The sequence below is a fragment of the Laccaria bicolor genome, genomic scaffold (genome assembly GCF_000143565.1).
Source record: "Laccaria bicolor S238N-H82 LACBIscaffold_23 genomic scaffold, whole genome shotgun sequence".
Lineage (NCBI taxonomy): Eukaryota > Fungi > Basidiomycota > Agaricomycetes > Agaricales > Hydnangiaceae > Laccaria > Laccaria bicolor.
The window spans coordinates 44,422-63,601 of NW_001889894.1; the positions used below are offsets into that span (position 1 = coordinate 44,422).

The 19,180-nt window shown below is 47.6% G+C and overlaps 12 protein-coding genes across 12 annotated transcripts; 5 read left to right on the forward strand and 7 right to left on the reverse strand.

Moving 5' to 3' along the window:
• Window positions 1–1,218: 1,218 nt before the first annotated feature.
• LACBIDRAFT_303044 (uncharacterized protein) lies at window positions 1,219–1,692 on the forward strand (the record flags this gene model as incomplete). Its single annotated transcript, XM_001883815.1, has 4 exons — window positions 1,219–1,251; window positions 1,312–1,345; window positions 1,407–1,528; window positions 1,585–1,692. The coding sequence occupies 4 exons, from the start codon at window positions 1,219–1,221 to the stop codon at window positions 1,690–1,692; spliced, it is 297 nt and encodes a 98-aa protein (XP_001883850.1).
• Window positions 1,693–4,353: 2,661 nt separating this feature from the next.
• Window positions 4,354–4,992, forward strand: LACBIDRAFT_303045 (uncharacterized protein; the record flags this gene model as incomplete). Its single annotated transcript, XM_001883816.1, has 4 exons — window positions 4,354–4,374; window positions 4,468–4,563; window positions 4,615–4,659; window positions 4,735–4,992. 4 exons carry the CDS (start codon window positions 4,354–4,356, stop codon window positions 4,990–4,992), a joined length of 420 nt encoding a protein of 139 aa, XP_001883851.1.
• Window positions 4,993–5,519: 527 nt separating this feature from the next.
• Window positions 5,520–6,137, forward strand: LACBIDRAFT_303046 (uncharacterized protein). The gene is made up of 2 exons (XM_001883817.1): window positions 5,520–5,631; window positions 5,686–6,137. Exons 1-2 carry the CDS (start codon window positions 5,559–5,561, stop codon window positions 5,949–5,951), a joined length of 339 nt encoding a protein of 112 aa, XP_001883852.1. The 5' UTR covers window positions 5,520–5,558; the 3' UTR covers window positions 5,952–6,137.
• A 1,138-nt stretch (window positions 6,138–7,275) lies between these two features.
• On the reverse strand, window positions 7,276–8,353 carry LACBIDRAFT_329681 (uncharacterized protein; the record flags this gene model as incomplete). The annotated part of the gene is made up of 4 exons (XM_001883925.1): window positions 7,276–7,302; window positions 7,522–7,614; window positions 7,718–7,933; window positions 8,015–8,353. The coding sequence occupies 4 exons, from the start codon at window positions 8,351–8,353 to the stop codon at window positions 7,276–7,278; spliced, it is 675 nt and encodes a 224-aa protein (XP_001883960.1).
• Window positions 8,354–9,472: 1,119 nt separating this feature from the next.
• On the forward strand, window positions 9,473–9,892 carry LACBIDRAFT_147471 (uncharacterized protein; the record flags this gene model as incomplete). Its single annotated transcript, XM_001883818.2, has 1 exon — window positions 9,473–9,892. A coding segment is annotated over one exon (420 nt), but the record flags the coding sequence as incomplete, so codon positions are not given.
• A 1,078-nt stretch (window positions 9,893–10,970) lies between these two features.
• On the reverse strand, window positions 10,971–11,216 carry LACBIDRAFT_303048 (uncharacterized protein; the record flags this gene model as incomplete). Its single annotated transcript, XM_001883926.1, has 1 exon — window positions 10,971–11,216. The coding sequence occupies one exon, from the start codon at window positions 11,214–11,216 to the stop codon at window positions 10,971–10,973; it is 246 nt and encodes an 81-aa protein (XP_001883961.1).
• A 1,525-nt stretch (window positions 11,217–12,741) lies between these two features.
• Window positions 12,742–13,134, reverse strand: LACBIDRAFT_303049 (uncharacterized protein; the record flags this gene model as incomplete). Its single annotated transcript, XM_001883927.1, has 2 exons — window positions 12,742–13,006; window positions 13,088–13,134. 2 exons carry the CDS (start codon window positions 13,132–13,134, stop codon window positions 12,742–12,744), a joined length of 312 nt encoding a protein of 103 aa, XP_001883962.1.
• A 26-nt stretch (window positions 13,135–13,160) lies between these two features.
• On the reverse strand, window positions 13,161–13,697 carry LACBIDRAFT_303050 (uncharacterized protein; the record flags this gene model as incomplete). Its single annotated transcript, XM_001883928.1, has 2 exons — window positions 13,161–13,447; window positions 13,499–13,697. The coding sequence occupies 2 exons, from the start codon at window positions 13,695–13,697 to the stop codon at window positions 13,161–13,163; spliced, it is 486 nt and encodes a 161-aa protein (XP_001883963.1).
• Window positions 13,698–13,824: 127 nt separating this feature from the next.
• On the reverse strand, window positions 13,825–14,280 carry LACBIDRAFT_303051 (uncharacterized protein; the record flags this gene model as incomplete). The annotated part of the gene is made up of 1 exon (XM_001883929.1): window positions 13,825–14,280. One exon carries the CDS (start codon window positions 14,278–14,280, stop codon window positions 13,825–13,827), a length of 456 nt encoding a protein of 151 aa, XP_001883964.1.
• An 895-nt stretch (window positions 14,281–15,175) lies between these two features.
• LACBIDRAFT_303052 (uncharacterized protein) lies at window positions 15,176–15,766 on the reverse strand (the record flags this gene model as incomplete). The annotated part of the gene is made up of 3 exons (XM_001883930.1): window positions 15,176–15,202; window positions 15,262–15,586; window positions 15,642–15,766. The coding sequence occupies 3 exons, from the start codon at window positions 15,764–15,766 to the stop codon at window positions 15,176–15,178; spliced, it is 477 nt and encodes a 158-aa protein (XP_001883965.1).
• Window positions 15,767–15,994: 228 nt separating this feature from the next.
• LACBIDRAFT_303053 (uncharacterized protein) lies at window positions 15,995–16,539 on the reverse strand (the record flags this gene model as incomplete). Its single annotated transcript, XM_001883931.1, has 4 exons — window positions 15,995–15,997; window positions 16,065–16,285; window positions 16,339–16,399; window positions 16,450–16,539. 4 exons carry the CDS (start codon window positions 16,537–16,539, stop codon window positions 15,995–15,997), a joined length of 375 nt encoding a protein of 124 aa, XP_001883966.1.
• Window positions 16,540–17,490: 951 nt separating this feature from the next.
• LACBIDRAFT_329684 (uncharacterized protein) lies at window positions 17,491–18,392 on the forward strand (the record flags this gene model as incomplete). Its single annotated transcript, XM_001883819.1, has 3 exons — window positions 17,491–17,587; window positions 17,973–17,997; window positions 18,047–18,392. The coding sequence occupies 3 exons, from the start codon at window positions 17,491–17,493 to the stop codon at window positions 18,390–18,392; spliced, it is 468 nt and encodes a 155-aa protein (XP_001883854.1).
• Between the last annotated feature and the right edge of the window lie 788 nt (window positions 18,393–19,180).

Sequence of the window (19,180 nt, forward strand, 5' to 3'; positions counted from 1 at the left end):
TTACCACCCTACATCCTACACCTCCGAAGTAGACGTCATGTCTATCGTCGTCCTGCGTGTTGGAAAGTGCCAACGCTGGGCTTTGTGTAGAGCTCAAGTATAAGTCACGATCGTTACACATGTTACTGTTTGCTCACCGTTTCCCACGACGTCCATCAGCCACAACCTCAAGCTCAACTTTCAACTTTCAAGAGGCCAGTTGGTTCCTATCGGGATTCGTGTACGATTACTTACGTTTTGTAGCTCATCATGTCATTCTAGCCGATGTGGACACATTAGTAAGTGAGTGAGTGATTCAAACGCGGGAGTTGCGCGGAAGGACGCTAACGAACCTTCTACAGTCTCATCGACGGCCAAGGCGATCATTGCGTGGGAGACACGACGAAAGACCTTGGATCAGGTGAGTTAATGGGATGTGAACGACTGACATACTTTTTGCAGAACCAACTTTTTATTCACGACCCTCGCAACGCCTATCCCGCTCATTTTAGCCAATCTCCCTGCAGGAAAGGAATAGAAGCAAAGGTAAGCGAACGTTGTCCACGACGAAATCGACGTTGACATACCCGGTCACTGTCTAGCGTTGGAAAGTCTTAAAAAGTCGATAAGCAACGTCAAAATCAACAACTGCAAACCACGACGACTACAGACCACGACGAGCGGACGGCTTACTGGAGAATAGCGACGACGAACAAGAGGTCGACGACGTGGGCGCTGGCGCTGTTGAAAAAATATGGGACTGACCGCCCCATCTTTATAGCCCTTCTACCTTGGCAGTAACCAGTCGAGTTGTGACTGACGTGACGCAGAAATTTTATGGAGGTAGGGTTTCGTATTGTGCATTGTGCAGGGTTCGGAACCGGGGAGGACGGAGGAAATGAGCTTTGCATTGGTTTCGTACGTATCCATTCCTTTGGTTTATTTAATCAACTTCGGCTTCGTTAAATGTATTTATTAGGCGGCACTCGAAATACATTCAACTCATCCCGAGAGAACAACCGACCAACGCACAACGGCAGAATTCTGCACGGCTCCCGTTCGCGAAAGCCTTGCGACGCTTTGAGAAAGATACAAGCCAAGTTGTTTCAAATCAAAGTACGTACAACCATCAGACCCTTGATGAATATCTTTCTGACAGTTTAATGTTCAGAACACCGTTTTTTAATTCGGAATCGGGAGAGGAGAAGGAGGACACATTCAGCGGTCATCTAAACTCGAATGAAACTACGTGCTTTGGTCCTTCCTGTACAGGTAAGTGTATTATGATTCTACCACATGAATAAACAAGTTTCAGATTTTTCTCTATCACAGAACCACGAAATCGTATTATTGAAGGGTTCGGACAGTAAGCACGAACGCCAGCTCACAAATTTCTTACAGCAAAACTGATGAACTCACAAGTGCAGTGATGTCGGGAATACTACCCGAACAAGACTCTGACACGTCAAGATGGAATATACCTCTGTGCGGTTCACGCACGATGAAGAATCGAGGGAGGAGGAGTATATCCTCACATATTGTTCGAAATGTACGTCCCCTACGCTTTGTCAACGTTTCGAATCGTTGATACTATAGAGGATCTAGGTAAAGAATGTGAGATATTCTTGCACACGTCTCCCCACGTCTGGGATGCTGCGAATGGAGGAATGTGAGGAATGGTACGAAATACGGGAAACGACACGCCCGCTATAATCTTTCACTAACGGAAATTACATACCCAGGCACACAGATGGTAGTGTCCTAAAGAAGACCCTGATGTGTAAAAGTGCCAATGCGTTTCGAGCGCGATGGATCTGGAATTGAGGGAGGAGTAGGGGGCTACCATTCTTTTTCTAAATGTATGTACGTCCGCGTGTTCCGCTGTGATCATTTGTTGTTGAGAAGCGTTAAATACTACATTTAGGAATAGATACGTGAGTTGCCCTTGGACAAAAACGATACTCTACGAATGGAGGAAGTTAGGTAGTGGTAGGTAGTATGATGCGCGCTGTGGCACGCTAGTATCTTCCACTGACAAAAGTTCTGGAAATTCAGAGGTACAAACTTGGCGGGGTCCTGAAGGGAACCATTACGTGTAGAACTGTCAGCTTTACCAAGGTTTTTCAAGCGAGATCCTGAAAATAGAATCGGGGGGTCGCAATGTTGCAAAATTATTGACTTTGAGGAACTTGCATCACGGCCGCCGCAATAAGTGGTGTATAAAAACTTCCAATAGTTGTAATACATATGAGACGTACGCCAGAAATATTTTCCGACACGATAGCGGTGATGGTGGAGTGTAAGGACAGCGTGAAAACCTCTGTAATTGCTGGGTGAACACAAATAGAACTAACACGTGTAAAGTCACGTGAAGGTTTGGTAGAGAGTCACGAGCACGCGAATGCGATCCGGTGGTGAGTTTTTCAATCTAACAGACTCCATTTCGGGCTGAAATTTATCCGCAAAGGTGCTCCATTGCATATGGGAGTGTCATATGCAACCAGGATCAGGGGGTAAGGTTGAAGAAAACGCGTTTCGGCGATGGCAGCGGAGGTTTTGCAATTTTTGCAACTAGGGATTTGGTCGAGGGGGAGATACTACACCCTCTCATGGGTCTAATGGCGTCCGATTCAAGGGCGGAACATTCTCGCCTGTCAGAGATCCACCCCCACCCAAGTCAAGTCAAGTCGGAAAAAGGCAGAATGGATCCACGGGTTCTTGTTGGACCGCTACGATTCATCAACCACGCTTGCCATTCTTTCAACGCCGAGGTGAATCAAATTTTTCGACCAGCTGGCATCCACTTACGACACCACACAGTTTGTTGCAATCCGGTCGACATTGGCATTTGTGGTGCAAACCAACAAACCCATCAAATTCCGCGAAGAAGTTTTTGTAGACTACGGCAAAGACTACTTTGAAGATATCGAGAAATGTACTATGCTGTTCAATGTGTACAAGTATTATTTGTTGCCGCGTAATTATTTCTGGGCTCCGCGTTTTTTTTCCGGTGACGCGTATTTTTCCATAGCGCTTCTTGATGCGTTTTATCTTGGTTGGACCCTGCTTCGGGCTTCCCGGAGGTCTGATCGACACTAGATACAGAGGACAAGAGCCAAACAAGAGCCGAGCACATCGTCGAAGTCAACGACGAGGCCTAGCCCATAACCATGGGCTGTGATGGCGCGATGGGTTTCCATGTCGTTCAGTTGTGCCTGTGTGCTCGGGCCATCTCTTCGAGTCTGTACCCCTCCCTGAGGTACCGGACGGGCCTGGCGTCACGTAAGCAATATGTAAGCGTACAAGTACATAACAAGAACTCCGAGTCCTTGTAACGTTGGCCAAGGTAGACAGCCATACTTGAAGTATGGCTGCCATTTCAAGATTACGAAGTCCATTTCATAAAGTTCATCCTTAGGACATAGATGCATGAAGCTCCGGTTTCATTTGAAGGAGGCTTGACTCGGATTCACGTACACACTGGTCATTCATCAGCGCTCGGCAATGCCCGATGAATGGTCAGGCTACTGATGCAGGATGTGAAAAAATACGCGGAGGTTGAGAAAAATACGCAGGGCGAAGAAAAATACGCGTCGACGGAAATGAAAATACGCGTCAACAAATAATACTTATACACATTGAACAGCATAACGGTCGACCGGTGGGGTTGAGTCGGGGAAAGTTCAAGAGTTTGTTATTATTTCGAGTGTTGGTGACTTCAATTTTTTTTTTTTTTTTTTTTTTTTTTTTTTTTTCAAAGTGACATCATTATTGAAAATTGCAACAACTGGGTCGCCAACTTAGGACTTCATAAAAGTAGGTATTCGTCCATCTTTCACTAGTGTCACAAACTTACGTTCAGTCGCTGTATTCCGTTTCAGGGTTGAATTAAGTCAATCGTCCTAGCACGTCTAATTTGACCTGTCCGTTTTTGTATCCAACTTACGTTGAGATAACAAACAACCTATATTGCAACTTGTACTCACTCACCAGATTCGTCAATACCCCTACTTTTGCAGCGCCTTATAACTAACACCTAGCCTCTTAAACTCCTGCCCTGCGGGCGTCGCGAGCCACTTGCCGTGTGCACTATAGCATAGCATCGAAAATTTAAACTGTTAACGAACCCACGTCAGTCGATGCTGTTTCCGACGCGACTTACACAAAGCTTCTGCGCGGCACTCCGTGCAGGGTGAATTCAATACAGCAGGGTTGATGAGGAGGTTCCAGTCACAATAAGCGACGGATTATGCACACTACTAACAATGCCAAACAACAATCTTAACCACTTCATTCTTCGTAGACAAGCGGCAGAGAAGAGCGCCAGCACTCAAGGCCTCTGCTCACCGCCATCGGCATCGTGACTTGGCTCCAATGGATGCAGTTCTTCTGCGGGTGCGTCATACCTAACCTCGACCAGCGCTTGAAGCTTTGAAGCTTTTTTTGAAGCTTGAAGTTGCATGTCCATCGATCTGACTTTTCTTTTAGATGGCTGGCTTGGACGTACCCGCTATCGACTTCTTCTCTGTATCCCTCAGCGTTACACACCTTCAAGATCAATTCAATAAGTTTACTCATGATATTGTGCGTTGTCTATCATCAATGGTCCAAAATAGTACTGACAATCATCGATAGATGACCGCAATTATCCCCACATTGTTGTTCCGACCGCTGGGAGCGGTACGTTTATCTCGCTTCTCTTGCTCACTCCAGCTCTTACCTCTTTTTCTCATTAGTCATTCGGCATTGTCTCAGATCGCTATCGCAGGAAGTGGCCCCTCGTTTGTAACCTCGCTTGTCGCCGTCCTCGAGCTCGGCGCTGGATTCGTGCAAAACTTCAAGCAATTCCTCGCGCTCCAATCCCTCTTCGGTGTTGGCATGGGTGGAATCTGGGGTCTACCAGCATCCACAGCTCTAGAAAACCTGCTCGTCGAACTTCGCGGCGTCGGTGGTGGTTTCCTACTTGGGTTACGTGGTTGGATACATCATCCCTGCTGTGATCAATCGAGGTGAAATCGGGCTGGCAAGCTGGGAACTACGTCTCAAGGAGCGAGACGCTCGTATTCTGGAGCAGGACGTTCAAATCCAGGATCTCACCAATCGTCTATCGGAATGTCGCAGTGCCATGGACGAAGAAGAGAACCGCGTGTTGGATGCGCGGAGGGTGGAAGGCGTATCAGGAGCAGTTGAGGATACAGGAGGAGAGGATGAGGATTGAGGAGGGGAGGTTGTATCGGCTCAGGGTGGATGAGTTGGAGGGGATGGTGAGAAAACGGGGGGAGGGGACGTCGATGAGTGAGGTTGGGATTCAGGTTGATGATTCACCGCAACAACCACAGGAAGAGCTCGACGAACGCGAGAAGGACATCGATTCCAGGGAGCAAGAATGTGCGCAGCGTGAGCTTGAAGTACGCGACCGGGGGAAGGGGGTTAAGGAGCACCAGAGGGGGTTAAGGAGCACCAGAGGGGGTTAAAGAGCGCGGGAGGGATGTTAGGGACAAGGAACGTGAATTCCAAGAGAGGGAGAAGGAGACGCGGGAGAAGGAAAGGGAGAGGAGAGGGGTGTTGGGAGACTGGATATGGGACGGTATACGCCTGCGTTGGATGAGGATGGGGAAAGGGAGTTGAACGAGCTGAAAGATGAGATGGATGGTCGGTTTCTTCTTTCTTTCTTTGTTTTGACGACGATGACTGATGTGGTAATAGTGCTGAAATTGTCAAGATTTAGGCAAACGATCTTGACACACGGCGTTCAAGTCCTACTTCTCAAGCTCCTCTCCGACCTGGAGACAAACTCGAGCGAAATGGGCCGAAGTCGTGTTCAACGACAGCTTAGCGAAATTCAGAAACAATTGGGGAGCGTGATGATCGCGGGAGTGGAGACGGATATGGAGAGGAGTGAGTACATGGAACGTTTGGAACGGCGAGGGGAGAGAGCACAAGTACCGCGGGGGGTGGGAAGAGGAAGATGAGGGCGGCGGAGAGCAAGGGCGATGGAGAGGAGGGAAGGAGGAGTGTGAAAAAGGCAAAGGGGGGTCAGTCGAGTTCGAGCTCGTTGAACCTGCCGTTTGGGGTTTGATTACCTGTTTGCATCGTTCCGTCACTGGCCCATCGTGTGTTAGAATAATGTAAGTAGGCCCTATCGCCATTGACGGGGAGAGTGGATGGGTATGGGACGGTAGCTGCGATGATCAACGCTGTGGTGGGTTCTCTACCTGGAGTTAAAGCCATAATTGAACAAAGCGGAAATATTGAGATCATTATACACACGAAGGTTACACCACACCCACAGCCTGTACTATTACCGAGGCAAAGGGTATTCTAAGCAGGGTATAATTAAAGAGGCTCCTCCCAATGACAAAAAAAAAAGTTAACTGTGCAATTGCGGCCTATCCAAATACCTGTTCCAATTCAGACGAGTAATAGTAGCCTAGAGATGACTGATGGTCTCCCAACTGCAAATGCCTACTGTCACTTGAGACAGTGTGCAATGTGTGATCTACGCAAAGGTACCTCCATAATTGTCGACACTTGTAAAATAATAAACCTGTTGTGCATCCCACAAACATTGATTAACAAAATCTCAAACTGGTGAACAATAAGAACATCAGCCATCTTGACTGGCCAATTTCATTATTTTATTCTTTCACATATTCTTCAGCTGAGTGGTGTTGCCATGGCTACCAAGACTATTTCACAAACACAAGGGGCAAATGGCTTTTGTCGCCAGGTAAAGAGGTAGCAAATAGTAAATAACTATGTTAAATCTTTTATTCCACATTTGTGACAAAAATGATCAGTTAAATAAAATTATAATTTTCTTGCTCATGATCTTTGTGGCAATGATGAATAAAAAGAAAATGTTGTTGCCACAGCAGGAAGATAAAGATAAACCCTGTTTTGCTATGGCAACAATGATGAGGCAACAATTTAATGTCAATGAAAGCTTGTTCTGACATGAGGAAACAGAAACAAAGAATTTACATATTTGCCAAGCAACGAGGTGATCTGGCCTGCATGGGAATGTCTAATTCCCTGGCAATTATATAATTTCTTTGTTCCCATTTCCTCATGTCAGAACGAGCTGTCAACGACATTAAATTGTTGCCTCATCATTGTTGCCACAGCAAAACAGGGTTTATCTTTATCTTCCTGCTGTGGCAACAACATTTTCTTTTTATTGGTCATTGCCACAAAGATCATAAGCAAGAAAATTATAATTTTATTTGACTGATCATTTTTGTCACAAATGTGGAATAAAAGATTTAACATAGTTATTTACTATTTGTTACCTCTTTACCTGGCGACAAAAGCTGTTTGCCCCTTGTGAAAGAAATTGTTTAAATATGCAAATTAAATGTGGTTGATGTTCTTATTGTTCTTCCTTTTGTAATTTTGAGAATTAATGTTTTCGGGATGCCCATTCGCTTCATTATTTTACAAGTGGCTATGATTAAGGAGGTACATATGTCCTGATTTGTCCTGAATATTTATTGGGCCCTGTCTCAAGTGTGTTAATACGAGTTGAGGTTGTTGACTCACAATATAACTGGCGTCGTCCTCCACTTCGACAGAGATATATTGGTTTGGATGTTGCGTGTAGTTTGAGAGTGCGTTGGTGTATTGTGCAATAGGCTACAGCAGGGAACAAAAAAAGAATTGTCACTAGGATCCGAGAAAATTCTTATCGCCAGCGTCGGGACGCGTGGATGGGGGGTAAAACAGTAACAATACTCACCGAGAATGGGGGGCTTGAAGTAGCACTTGAACCCGACAGGGTATTTGGCATTGGAAATGCGGGTGCATGCAGGCCAAATGACAAGCTTGGCCCAGGACCGTGATGATTGGTGTTGGAGGGAATATCACAGTGATAGTTCGAGGCTGATTGGGATGTTGTCAATGGTGGTGGTCGCAAAAGTGGTTCCGTCACATGGGGTGGAGTTTCACTTGGGACCTACACGTCGTTAAGTTTGAGCATTGAATAGTGGTAGGAGTGCGACTGTACGATGTATACCCCCTCCATAGCATGGCCCACCAGGGTATGGTCTTGGTCACAATACCGGCCATCTGGGTAGGTTGTCAATGAGTTCCAACTCATGCGGGCGGTTGGCGTCCCTCCGACCTCTGCGACCATCCTCCAGAGCTCTGCCCGTTCTTCTCGTAGCGTCAGAGCCATTTGGAGCATTGCGACAGTTTCTTCCAGCTGGGCGACGCTGGTTAAAACGCAGCGAGGTCGTGTGGTGAAAGGAGCTGTGTTCACGCTTACATATTCAATATACGCCTTACGTTTTTTTCGGTGTCTGGCTTGTGCTCGAGCATTACGGCTGCGCTGAGGGCGTTCAGAATTTGTCGTGTCACCAATAATAAACGACATGATGGGTTGCGAAGGTCAAATTCAGGGATAACGAAGTTGCCTACTTGCGAAGTCCTTGAATAAGAAACCTGGCGTTGATAGGAGCAGCTCACAGTGAGGAGATAAGTGGCCTCAAGAATGAGAGGCAGGCGTGAAAAGCGTTGTGGATCATCTGTAGAGTATGTCCATGTTATGTGAGCAGCTGGCCCAAACAATGCAAAATAGAGAAACACTTATATAGCAAATGACCTCGGATGAATGCGCTCCAGAGCATGTCGCGATCCAGAGATTAGCACTGCTCATTGTTCCCAGTGACCCGCCTTCACTTCGTGTCTTCTCGAGGTCAGTACTAGTACCAATGTCACTACATGCAAAATCAGACATGAACTTTTCACAAACTTTCCGTCATTCTTCGGTTAGGTTTTACTTCGCAGATTCTGTGTGCATGTGCCTTTCTTACTCTTTGCTCTAGCTCAACATTATCTTATTTAGAGAAACGGAGACTTCACTCGCCTCAGGAACGCTCATTCAATATTCAATATTCAACAACCTGCCTTGTTCTCGCCTTCACCCGCTCATGGGCACTCACCCTCGTCATACTTTCCACCGTCCCCATCCCCATGCTCATCCAAGGCATCTCCTCAGGCCTCGCTTCTCCTCCCCGCATCCGCGCGCCAACAATCCGCTATCGTTGCTACCATCATAGACCGTGCTATCTTCGCCATCTCCACCGTCCAGGCATTCAACGCGGCAACTCACGGCCATTCTCCCGCGGATGCAGCTATTCACCGCTCGGACAGAGCAACGGGAAAGCTTAGCCCAGTGTGGGGCGTTACGTCCGCGTTGGGACAATTCGTCACGATGGGCATGCTCATCCATGACTTCTGGCTCGGCTCTCAGCTCGTCAGAGAGGACAAGACTTCCACGGGGGACGTGATGGCGGTCATCTGGGCAGGTCTTATCGCAATAAGTAGCATGCAGACGTGCATTCCCCTAGTCATCATCCTCGCCAAAGGGAAATTCTCGATGGTCTCCCTCATCTCCCTCATCTCCCTTGCCACCTCCACACCGCAGTCCAGGACCCTCCGTGTCCTCAAGACGATCACTTCATCAAGGCGTTCTGGCAAATTGGCGCCCCACGACGTCACCTGTGCGTACCCATCCCGTCCTACCATCCCGGTCCTCTCCAACGTCTTCATCTTCCTCCCTGCGACCGAAAACACGTTCATCGTTGGCTCGCCCGGGTCCGGCAAATCCACCATCGCTCAGCTCCTTTTGGTGGCGTCCAACCCTCAGATCGGACACATCACCATCGACGGGCAAGATGTCCGGTTTTTGGACGACGGGTGGATGAAAGTCTACGGTGCAGGGGTGAGCCAGTTTGGTCGACGGGAACACTCTGTGGCGAAGGAAGAGGTGGAAGATGCATGTAATGCAGCTCTGATGTACGAGTTCGTGCGTGATCTGTTGAATGGGTATGATACCCTGCTTGGTGGGGGCGCTGGTGGTGGGCAGAAGCAGAGGCTGGCTATTGCCAGAGCTCGGCTAAGGAATCCCTGACATACGATGGGCTCATGCAGCACAAGGGTGTCTTTTCCTCCCTTGCCAGTGGAAGGGAGGTTGGGGAGTGGTAATTTTTCGATCTCTGCTGGATTGTTCTCCACCTTCACGGTTTATTATCTTCGTTTTCCTCGCCATTTTTTATTCATCTTCGCTCACACCTTCGTTATCCCCCTTTGGCATTATCCGCGGTTCATTTGCGATGAACCCAATTGCATTATTCCTTCCTTGGACAAGCCTACCTTATGCATATTACCCCAACTTCATTAGAATATAGTATGCAACGTACTTATGGAGTATAATGATTTTATGACGTGTACACACTGGCAGTGGAACCTTAGGACTATATACTGACTGGCATTGCAGGAGCTATGTGCTTGCCTTCAATCGTCCAACAACTTGGCATAAACCCTTTACTTTCCACGATACCGTGGAGTCAGGTAAGCACTGAATTCAATGTCGCCCTCCCTGTTATTCCATCAGAGAGAAAACGTGCTAAGAGTTAATGGGAAATATGTTGAAGAGCTCCATATCGGTTCTCCTGAATATGTTCGAGAACATTAAATACAACTCGGCCCACGCAAGGCTGGGTAAGTGCGACTCATCATGAGCAGAAAGTCATACTTTCACTAAATATTCCACGCACTTTATACCAAGGCAGCTACGGGGGTCTTTTGAGAACGACACTAAGTTCTCTTCCAATTCTGTGGTGTTCGGCTGTAACCACCTATCGGGGTCGAATGTTTGGGGATTGATAAAGACTTTGGGGTCATAGTGCATAAATGTCGCACCCATTGCAACAACGGTCTGTTGAATGTAAGTAATAGCCCACAAAAAAATGGAAACACACCCCGGCTGGAACGAAAATTCCAGCTATCGTGGTCTCCAAGGGGGCAACGCGAGGAGCCGGGCTCACAACCCCCTGCGAAAGGCGCAGTCACGACTCTTTGACAACAGCTGTCTAACAACCACGTTTCAAAAATCGCACAGTAAAATTGCCATAGAAGAACTCACAAGGTAAGGCAGTTTCTCGCGTTTTTGAGGCTCAAAGGACTATCAAAGTCAGGCCACGCAGCTCTCAATTCCGAAACCAAGTGTCTTTCAGTGCCCGATTGCTCAACAAGTGGACGGTCCCAATCATACATGCATTCCCCGCCGTATCAGTCCCAGCAGCCAACAGCATCGTAGACTCATCCTGAAGTGCCTTTTTGGACACTTTCACCTCGGCATCTGTCGCAAGCAGATGGTGGTAAATAGTGGGGTGCTCTTCGCTCTCCAACGTCGTAAGCTCGACCTCCACCCTTGCTCCACCCAGAAATTTCATCCTAACAAGACACGTTTCAGGATGTGAGCGCCCAATACAAAATGTCAGTTCAAAAATGACCCACAGGTGCGAATATACTCCTGGGACATGCGCGTTCGCAAGGGGGTGCCGGCATCGAAAAAAAAGACCTGGGGTCGATTTTTTTGTTAAGGCAACTTGAGGGGGACTAACTGACTAACGTAATCAGGCACGTGTCTATAAATAGCAATATGACATCATCTGCATTAGCGCTTCCCCCGCATCCTCTCCGAGATGCCACACAAGCCACGCAAACTGCCGTTTTCAGGGTTCGGATTGCTATGAGACTGTTGGAGCGTAGAAAGTAAGTTTCTGTTATCAATCCAAAGGTATTGATACCAATTTGATAGACTCACGGTGCATGCTGTCAAAGGCACCTCAAAGTCCATGGACTTTTGCACAGGAGCGAACATCCTGCATCCAGTCTTCCCCAACCTCGTCAGATGAGACATACTGTATATTTTTCAATACTGTTTGTGTTTTCAGTCCACAGCGAAGTAGTTTGCTAGTAATGAGGATGTGAGTGCGCAATATTGCGACCCAAATATGGCAGGAAACGAATAAATACCCTATATCACTCGTTTTTCTGCTGCTGCATGGCTTCTATTGGAGCTGTAGTCATCCTAGTACATTCTGTAGTTATCACAGGTACTCTTTTTGATGATATAAGGCCCTCTGCTCGAGGTGTCCATTTTTTTTTTTCGCAGCCTGTGGCTGGACTAACCAAGGGGGTTCAAGAATTAAAAAACAGTAGCCGGGGTCGAATTTTTTTGTAAAGGCCTCTGTGCTTGACCTACCTACCTACGTAATCAGGCACATTTCTATATATGGAAATATGACATCATCGATGCGATCGCTTTGATCCTCTACTTACCCTCCCCAGACACCTCACAGGCTTCGCATACCTAATTTCGTGGGGGTATCTCCAACGCAACACATTGTAGATGGTATTAAAGAAGGAACAGGTCATTTTCGGGAGAAAAATGAGAACAAGGTGGGTTGCTTCGCTTCTTTCTCTTCCTTCTGACGCTTTGCTTGCGCTTTCAAGCAGGTTTTCGTTCCACAGTGATTTTTCTTGAGATTGGCAAGTCCTATGGCCTCACAATGGATTCGCATTTTGCAATCGGGGCATACAGCATACCAATCGGCATCAAGAACAGGTTCCTAATCATCTCATTAGTAAGTTGTAGGTAATTTTTATTCAACATACCACTTCAGTTGCGTCGCATTCCATGTCGATATGTTGTTGAGACCTGTTTCAGAATTATACAAAGATTAGATAACAGTCAGCGTGAAATTTTCAGGCCGGAAATTGGCAGATATTATAAATCAATTCAATATACAACTATATTTTACATGCAGGAGCACTATTGGAGTAGTTTAAATCACTGTACAAGCCGATTGGGTACTATGTTATGGAGGGTTCCAAATTTTTTTTTTTGGGCCTGTGGCCGACCTACCTACCCAACCCCTGGTCCGGCATTCCAATCCCGGCACCCCCTTGGGACTAACTAACCAGACCCCGGTACGGGATTCCCGGGCCGGCACCCCCTTGCGCGTTCGTTACGGACGAAGGAAGAGGAGCAAGCCACCTCTCCGGGATCCATTGAAGCGAATGGTCGGAGCCCCATATTTCTGGGTTCCGATCGGTAGCGATTATCGATATAATGATGTTTGTGTTGTTCGGGACCTGAATTTCGCGCACGCCCTCTCCGTTGAGACCTCTTGAAGGTTTTGAGAGAGGCATAATGACGTCTTCAAGTTCGCGTGTCCTATTTTACATGAAGCGCCAGTTGAGCGCCAGTAGAGAAGTTCAACAACTGATTTTAGATAAAAGGAGGGAGAGTACATACGTTCTGGAGAAATAGGATACCAGAGGATAAAGGCGAAGAGTTTCCATGCATACAGCATCGAGAGGGAGTAAAACTACCGGCAGTTCGTCATAAGCAAGACTCCCAGTCCGATAGTACAGGCTTCTGTGATTTCATGACGCAACTTCTCTTGAATGTGTTGGTGTTGCGCTAGTAAATGCAGCGCGCGAGATATTGCGTTCGACGTCGCGTCTACTGCAACAGATGTCAAACCTCGTGTCAGACAGAGTGGAGTCAGGTCATTCAAACGGGGGGCAAAGATGAGGGATATGCGCGCGACTTGCACAACAAGTTCAGACTCGTCAAGTTTATTCTCCTCTGATGCGTCCATATTGGCTCTCACTACCATGGAATCAGTCAAAGGATTTCGCAGGTGGAAAAAATTTAGTGTACTTAGAATGCTCAATATATCCTTTCCTTCCCCGACCCGATTTGCAACAGCTTCATCCCCGTCCAACAACGCCCTTTCCTTTGACTCGAAAATATTCAAGGAGGTGTTGTAAATCGTATCAACGATGTCGCGCACGACATGCAAGCTCTCCCATGAAAGGAGATCGACGGTGAAGCGGCGTAATTTTGGGGATTCCAACATTGGCTAACTGCCACAAATACGAACGGATGGTGGGTTGCAGAAGAACGGGACTATAGCGATCATACGTTTAATCAGCCACGGAAAAGAACGTGTAGGTAACTTACACCACTGTTCACCAAGGACCAATTCATCGCCGAGTCTTCCTGCCGCTGCGGTTGTGCTGCCCCTGTGGACATATTGGTTCCTCGTTGGAAAGACGCGCTAGGACGATGGGAACAAGCGCTTGACTTAGTTCAACCTTGCAACGGAATAAGGCGGTTGAGCGTAAGTTTGTGACGCTAGTGAAAGATGGACGAATACCCGTCATAAGTAAAATGGCGTATATACATAACGCCCAGCGTTCTACGAGCATCTTCCTCATATCCTTGATGAACTTCTTCGTCTGTGTTGATATGCCAGGCATGGTTGAACCATTTGCAAACGTAAGATCAAACGCACTGATAACAGCTAGCACATCTCCTTGAAAATCGCTTTCGGTAAGCCTTGCCCGGCGGTGAAACGCGCGTGCCCATTTTGAATTAAGGTGTTTGACGACGGACCTCAAGTGGAAGAGGGAATATGTAATGGATCTGGAAACACACATTCAACATTTGTCCCGATAACCAATGTTTCACCTACATTTGGAGATCCAAAACATCCTGGTATCGTTTTCTGGCCAGCGCCCACGGAGTGAAGACTCCAAAAACATGAGCAATTGCCTCAAGGATCGAAGGCGAAAAAGAATCCCCATGTCATAAGAAACGTTAGCTTTAAGCGCAGCAGGACCTTTTAGCTTGAAACGAACGGCCAAAAGGCTTTTGATAATTTCCCGCACCTCGCTCTCATTTTTCGAGTGCGCGAAATAAACGATCGAGCAATAGATAATAATCGGATCTCAGAGGTCGTAGTGGCTCATGAACTCTTTGGTACCGTTGACTGGTTGTTGCTGCATAGAAAAATGCTGTATCAAACGAGAGCATTGAGAAGGTTGCCATTAATATAAAACAATGAAGGTTACCGGTGCAGCCACAGGGCCAACCGCTACCAGAACGAATCGTTGGTACAATATCATCAGTCAAGGTAATCCTCCACGCTCGGCCATAAAGACGCACCCAAGCAACAGAAATGCCCGATCTTGGAGATCCTGGATTTGAAATATGGATAACTAACAAGCAGTGGCAATAGACAGGGACCGCCGCAGGATGGATCGGACAATTGAGTTTGACAGAGAAGAAAATGGGGAATGCCACGGCGCACACCGTTGCGAGGCCGTATGCGTTACCTGGTTCGGAGCCGCAGCAAAAGTCGCTGTGAGTAGAGCGATGAGACTGTATGTCGTATCGTATGCTCTATACTTTGTGAGTGAGAGCCGAGAAACGAGTAGAGGTCGCGCGCATTGCTCAAACCGAGCGGTTTTCTAAACGCAAAGAGGAATCAAAAAATAAAACGCCCAACAAAGAACAACCCTCACTTAACGCAAAAGTCGCAGACAGACGACGTCAAAAATGATGGAAGACAAAGTATAACTAACGCCAACATCAGGAATTCTCAAAAACAAAAGTAACTTACTAACGAGAAGGCGCACCGGTAAACAATCCAGCTTTAATCGCATAGAAATACAATTCCGACACCACTCCAGCACATTTCTCGGCGGCAGCGCAACAGGGTCATGCCGTCTAGCGATCCCAAGATCTCCATGCATAGGCTGCGCACCCGGCACGACACCTACCACAACCCACCCATTGGTAAGCATGCACGAAAATGGATAGAAGATATACTGATTTGGGTTGACATCCGATCCTGATGTCCATACTCGGACATATCTCAAGGCCGCCACAGCCTCAGCGTGTGTATGGTGTCCAAAGTTCATTTTCCATGCATGAGAACTCCCGTTTAATCGCTTCGTCCACCTTTATATCTTGAATGTTAGCGCAGACACGTTGGAGGAGGAGGGAGCGGGCAAACCAACTCGACAACGATAGCTCCCATTTGGGTGAGATGGTGTTGGTACACATAACAAGTGAAGAGATACCGATGGGGTTGGTGTTTCCTCTCATTGAAGACGGGGAGATACGAGTCGAGAGCAACATGTCTGATAAAGACTGTCAAGAGAACTCGCCTAAGAGAGCTATAGGGGACATACCGGCGCCCCGCTCGAAACTCTTCCAACGCAACAAACACCCTCTCCCGCAACTCCTTCAACTTCTCCAACTTCGCCTGTCACTCCACGTTCCCCGCTTTCTTCTTCCCATAGAAACCAAACCGCCCCTCCCTCACGCCCACAAACTATTCCCCCAATCCTTTCAACCCTTCGCTGCTTACTTCAAGAAAATTATCACAGCTAGACTCAATGTCAGCGTCACTCGCTTAAACCTACAGACCACCTACCTCTCGCTCAACAACTCCGTCGTCTGCCGTGCAAGCCTCAGAGTTCGGGCCATGCAGCCGCATAGTCTCAATATCTGAATGGCGATGCGAGACCCTGTATGCAATTTCTGCTGTTACTGCGCATGCTGCTCCCCCAAACTCCTCACCTGTCAACTCGCCCACCATGATGAAACTAAGAGACCATGGCGTTAGGTTCTCCGCAACCATCAGAATGTATCGCCCTATAAACATCACAACCAATGCTACGCGTTGTAATATCAAAGATGGAACGTACCTTCATCTCCACCAATCGTACAATCCAACTTTCTCTCCCTCATCTCTGTCGAACCGACGTTCTAACAATGTATCAAAGTTAGCTCCTTCTCAAAGACCAACGCAAACTCACGTTTAACGCCTCGCCCTTCTGTTGCATTAAACCCGCGCAAAGCGCCAGGAAGCTTGCTGTTGTCTTGCCTTTTGAGCCTGCCCGCTTCATGGTCTTGCAGTCTCAAGAATAGTGAGACTTGCAGATGGAACGAGCAATCCAGACCGCGTTATGGTCTGTGCACTGCATGTATGTGTTGATCCGCGTCGTATTCATGTGAGTCCCGAAAAAACGTATACTGCAAATTGTACATGGTAGTCGTCTTGATCAAGTCTTGATCAGAGAAGAACAATCTTACATCATCACGGCAGCAGCGGCCCGGTTTCCTTCCTTCCCCTCCAGCACTCCAGACAAGCAATGGGCGAGTTTTATCCGGGACGGCGTGGGACGCGCTAAAGACACGTTCCAGTTTCAGAAAGACTACAACCGACCAGCGCACATCCAATCAGCCTCCGTCCTCACTCTCTTCGGAGCATTAACCATAGACTTAGTACTCGAGTGATGTTGGAGTTGTGTGAGAAGTTTGTCAAACGTGGGCTGAAGGTGAGTCCGTGCTACTTCTCTAGTCCAGTCCTGATTTATAGCTGGATTTCAATGTTGGAGTCATCATCAAAATATCCTCCGTATGTTAGAACTGAAGCTCGCAGCATGTGTGCTCGCCGCAGCGTTCTGTCACAGCGCTAGCGTTCGTTGTGACATGCACAGATTTTAATGAGGGGGGGGGATGTAGGAGGGCATTCAACCGATGGAGGTTTTCGTGAAGGCATGCAGCTGGTAAAAGGAGGGTGGAAGTTGACTGTGAAGGCGAAGACTTCGGATGAGGACGTTTGAACTTTGTATGCGCATCTTCAGAACGGGGGTGAAGAGGATCCGGACGTGAGTGTTTTTCTCCCTCTTTCGTTGCTAGTAATTATAATAACCCATTTGCGTTAGCTCATTATAACCAACGCGTCTGAACCGCCGTGGCCAACGCAAAGCAGTATAACAAACGTACCGGACACCAACGTCAAGACTGATTTGTCCTGAAATGCCGGCTCTACTCTTCTCCAGCTGTTCTTCCTCATGAGCGATGCGGTTGGTTTTTTCAAACGTATGGACGATCGTTGCACTTACAGCTTGCCTGTTCAATCTAACTTAGCGGAATCACCCGTTCACGTCTGTATGTATCGCACCTGAGATATGAGCTGCATACTCATTATAACTTGTGGCATACGAATCTCGCATGTAAATAATACTCTCGCATTCAAATTGTGCGCAAGACTCAAATCATGTGCATACGAAGCAGGAGGATATACCAACAGCATCACACTCCCCGAAAGGAGAAGAGGAAGATCTACAACCGATCTACAACACTGTGTCGTAGATGAGGCTCAGCTGCGACACACTCCACACACTGACTTTACAGCGTGACGATGGGCCATGCGTCACCCATCACATGTCACACTTTCCTCCTTTCCTCATCACCCCCACCATCGTCGACCATCCCCTCGCGTCACCCCACATCCAGCACACCCTATCTCAGTAGGCACGACAATGGCACATAGCGTGTAGGGAAAGGGATGCACCCAGGTGAGTACCCCTGCCAGCTTATCCAGCTAATCGACTACCACATCACCAGGTCAGTGAGCGCCACCCAGGACCGTGAACGCCATGAAAACGGCCTTGATGCATCGCCAAACGCCGTGAGTATCCAACACCTGTCCGTCGACGGACAACAGACGCGAACACGAACGCAAACGGACGCCAAAAACTGCGAAAACCATCCCGAACACCAAAACGATCAACACGTCGGCCAAGACACCCGCGAATGTGGGCAGCCCACCCCACCTCTAAAATTGCCCCTCCCCTTGTCGTTGTCGAGGGATGTGGGTGTACAGAAAACCTCGAAGCAGGAACACAGAGCCAACGCGAAGACCGCTCGCAGCTCCACCATCGACCCACGATACGGGAACATCGACGGCTAGACACACCCACAAACCAGCCCACCACAAACGACAGGGGAATTATAGATGGCGAGGATCGGGTGGGAACTCAGTAGCATATGCGCGTTCACCGTGGAAGTAGGGGTCTCCAACCACTCTCGAGGAGTGGCTACGTCCTCCATCATCACCGCTCTCATAATGTACATACTAGTGTCCTTTCCTGTATCATAGCTTGCTCTATATAAATTTTACACTGCTCATTCCTTGAGTACAGAAAGTGTTCGAGAACTTAGTAAATACTCCTATACATCATAGGACTTGATTCTTTCTGACTTAGAATAAAATTTGAACCAGAAGGTCCACATCTAGGTGTCTCACAGGTATACTTGTTGACACATTACACATGAATTAGCAACACATTACACATGAGTTAGCGACACATTACACATGAGTTAGCGACGCACTACACTCGAATATGTCGTTTATTTACGCAATGTGTCGCTTACTGATGCAATGTGTCGCTGTCCCGATTTGGGGAGTGTGACGATGTTGGTACGCCCTGCGAAGCAGCCAGAAGCACCTGTTTGATGGCAACCGCTACTCGAGTCTTAGAATGATGTTTCCACGCAATCGCGCCCACCAATAGGAACATTCATCACCGCACCGAAAGAGTTCCAGTTCCAGTTGTTGCAGTCTAAATCTTCTCTTAGCTCTCAAACTGTTATTATAAAGCCAGGGCCCCTAGTTCAATGCAAATACACTCTATTTCCTTACTTGAATCTATTCACCAGAAATGGAGATAGTCATTAGCTACAAAACTACTGCGGAGG

What these genes read in the sequence shown, in the direction of transcription:
- LACBIDRAFT_303046 (XM_001883817.1), top strand. Translation starts at nt 5,559, where the DNA reads ATGGGACGGTATACGCCTGCGTTGGATGAGGATGGGGAAAGGGAGTTG. An exon ending in GCTGAAAGATGAGATGGATG is followed by an intron (nt 5,632 to 5,685) that starts GTCGGTTTCTTC and finishes ATGTGGTAATAG; the next exon opens with TGCTGAAATTGTCAAGATTT.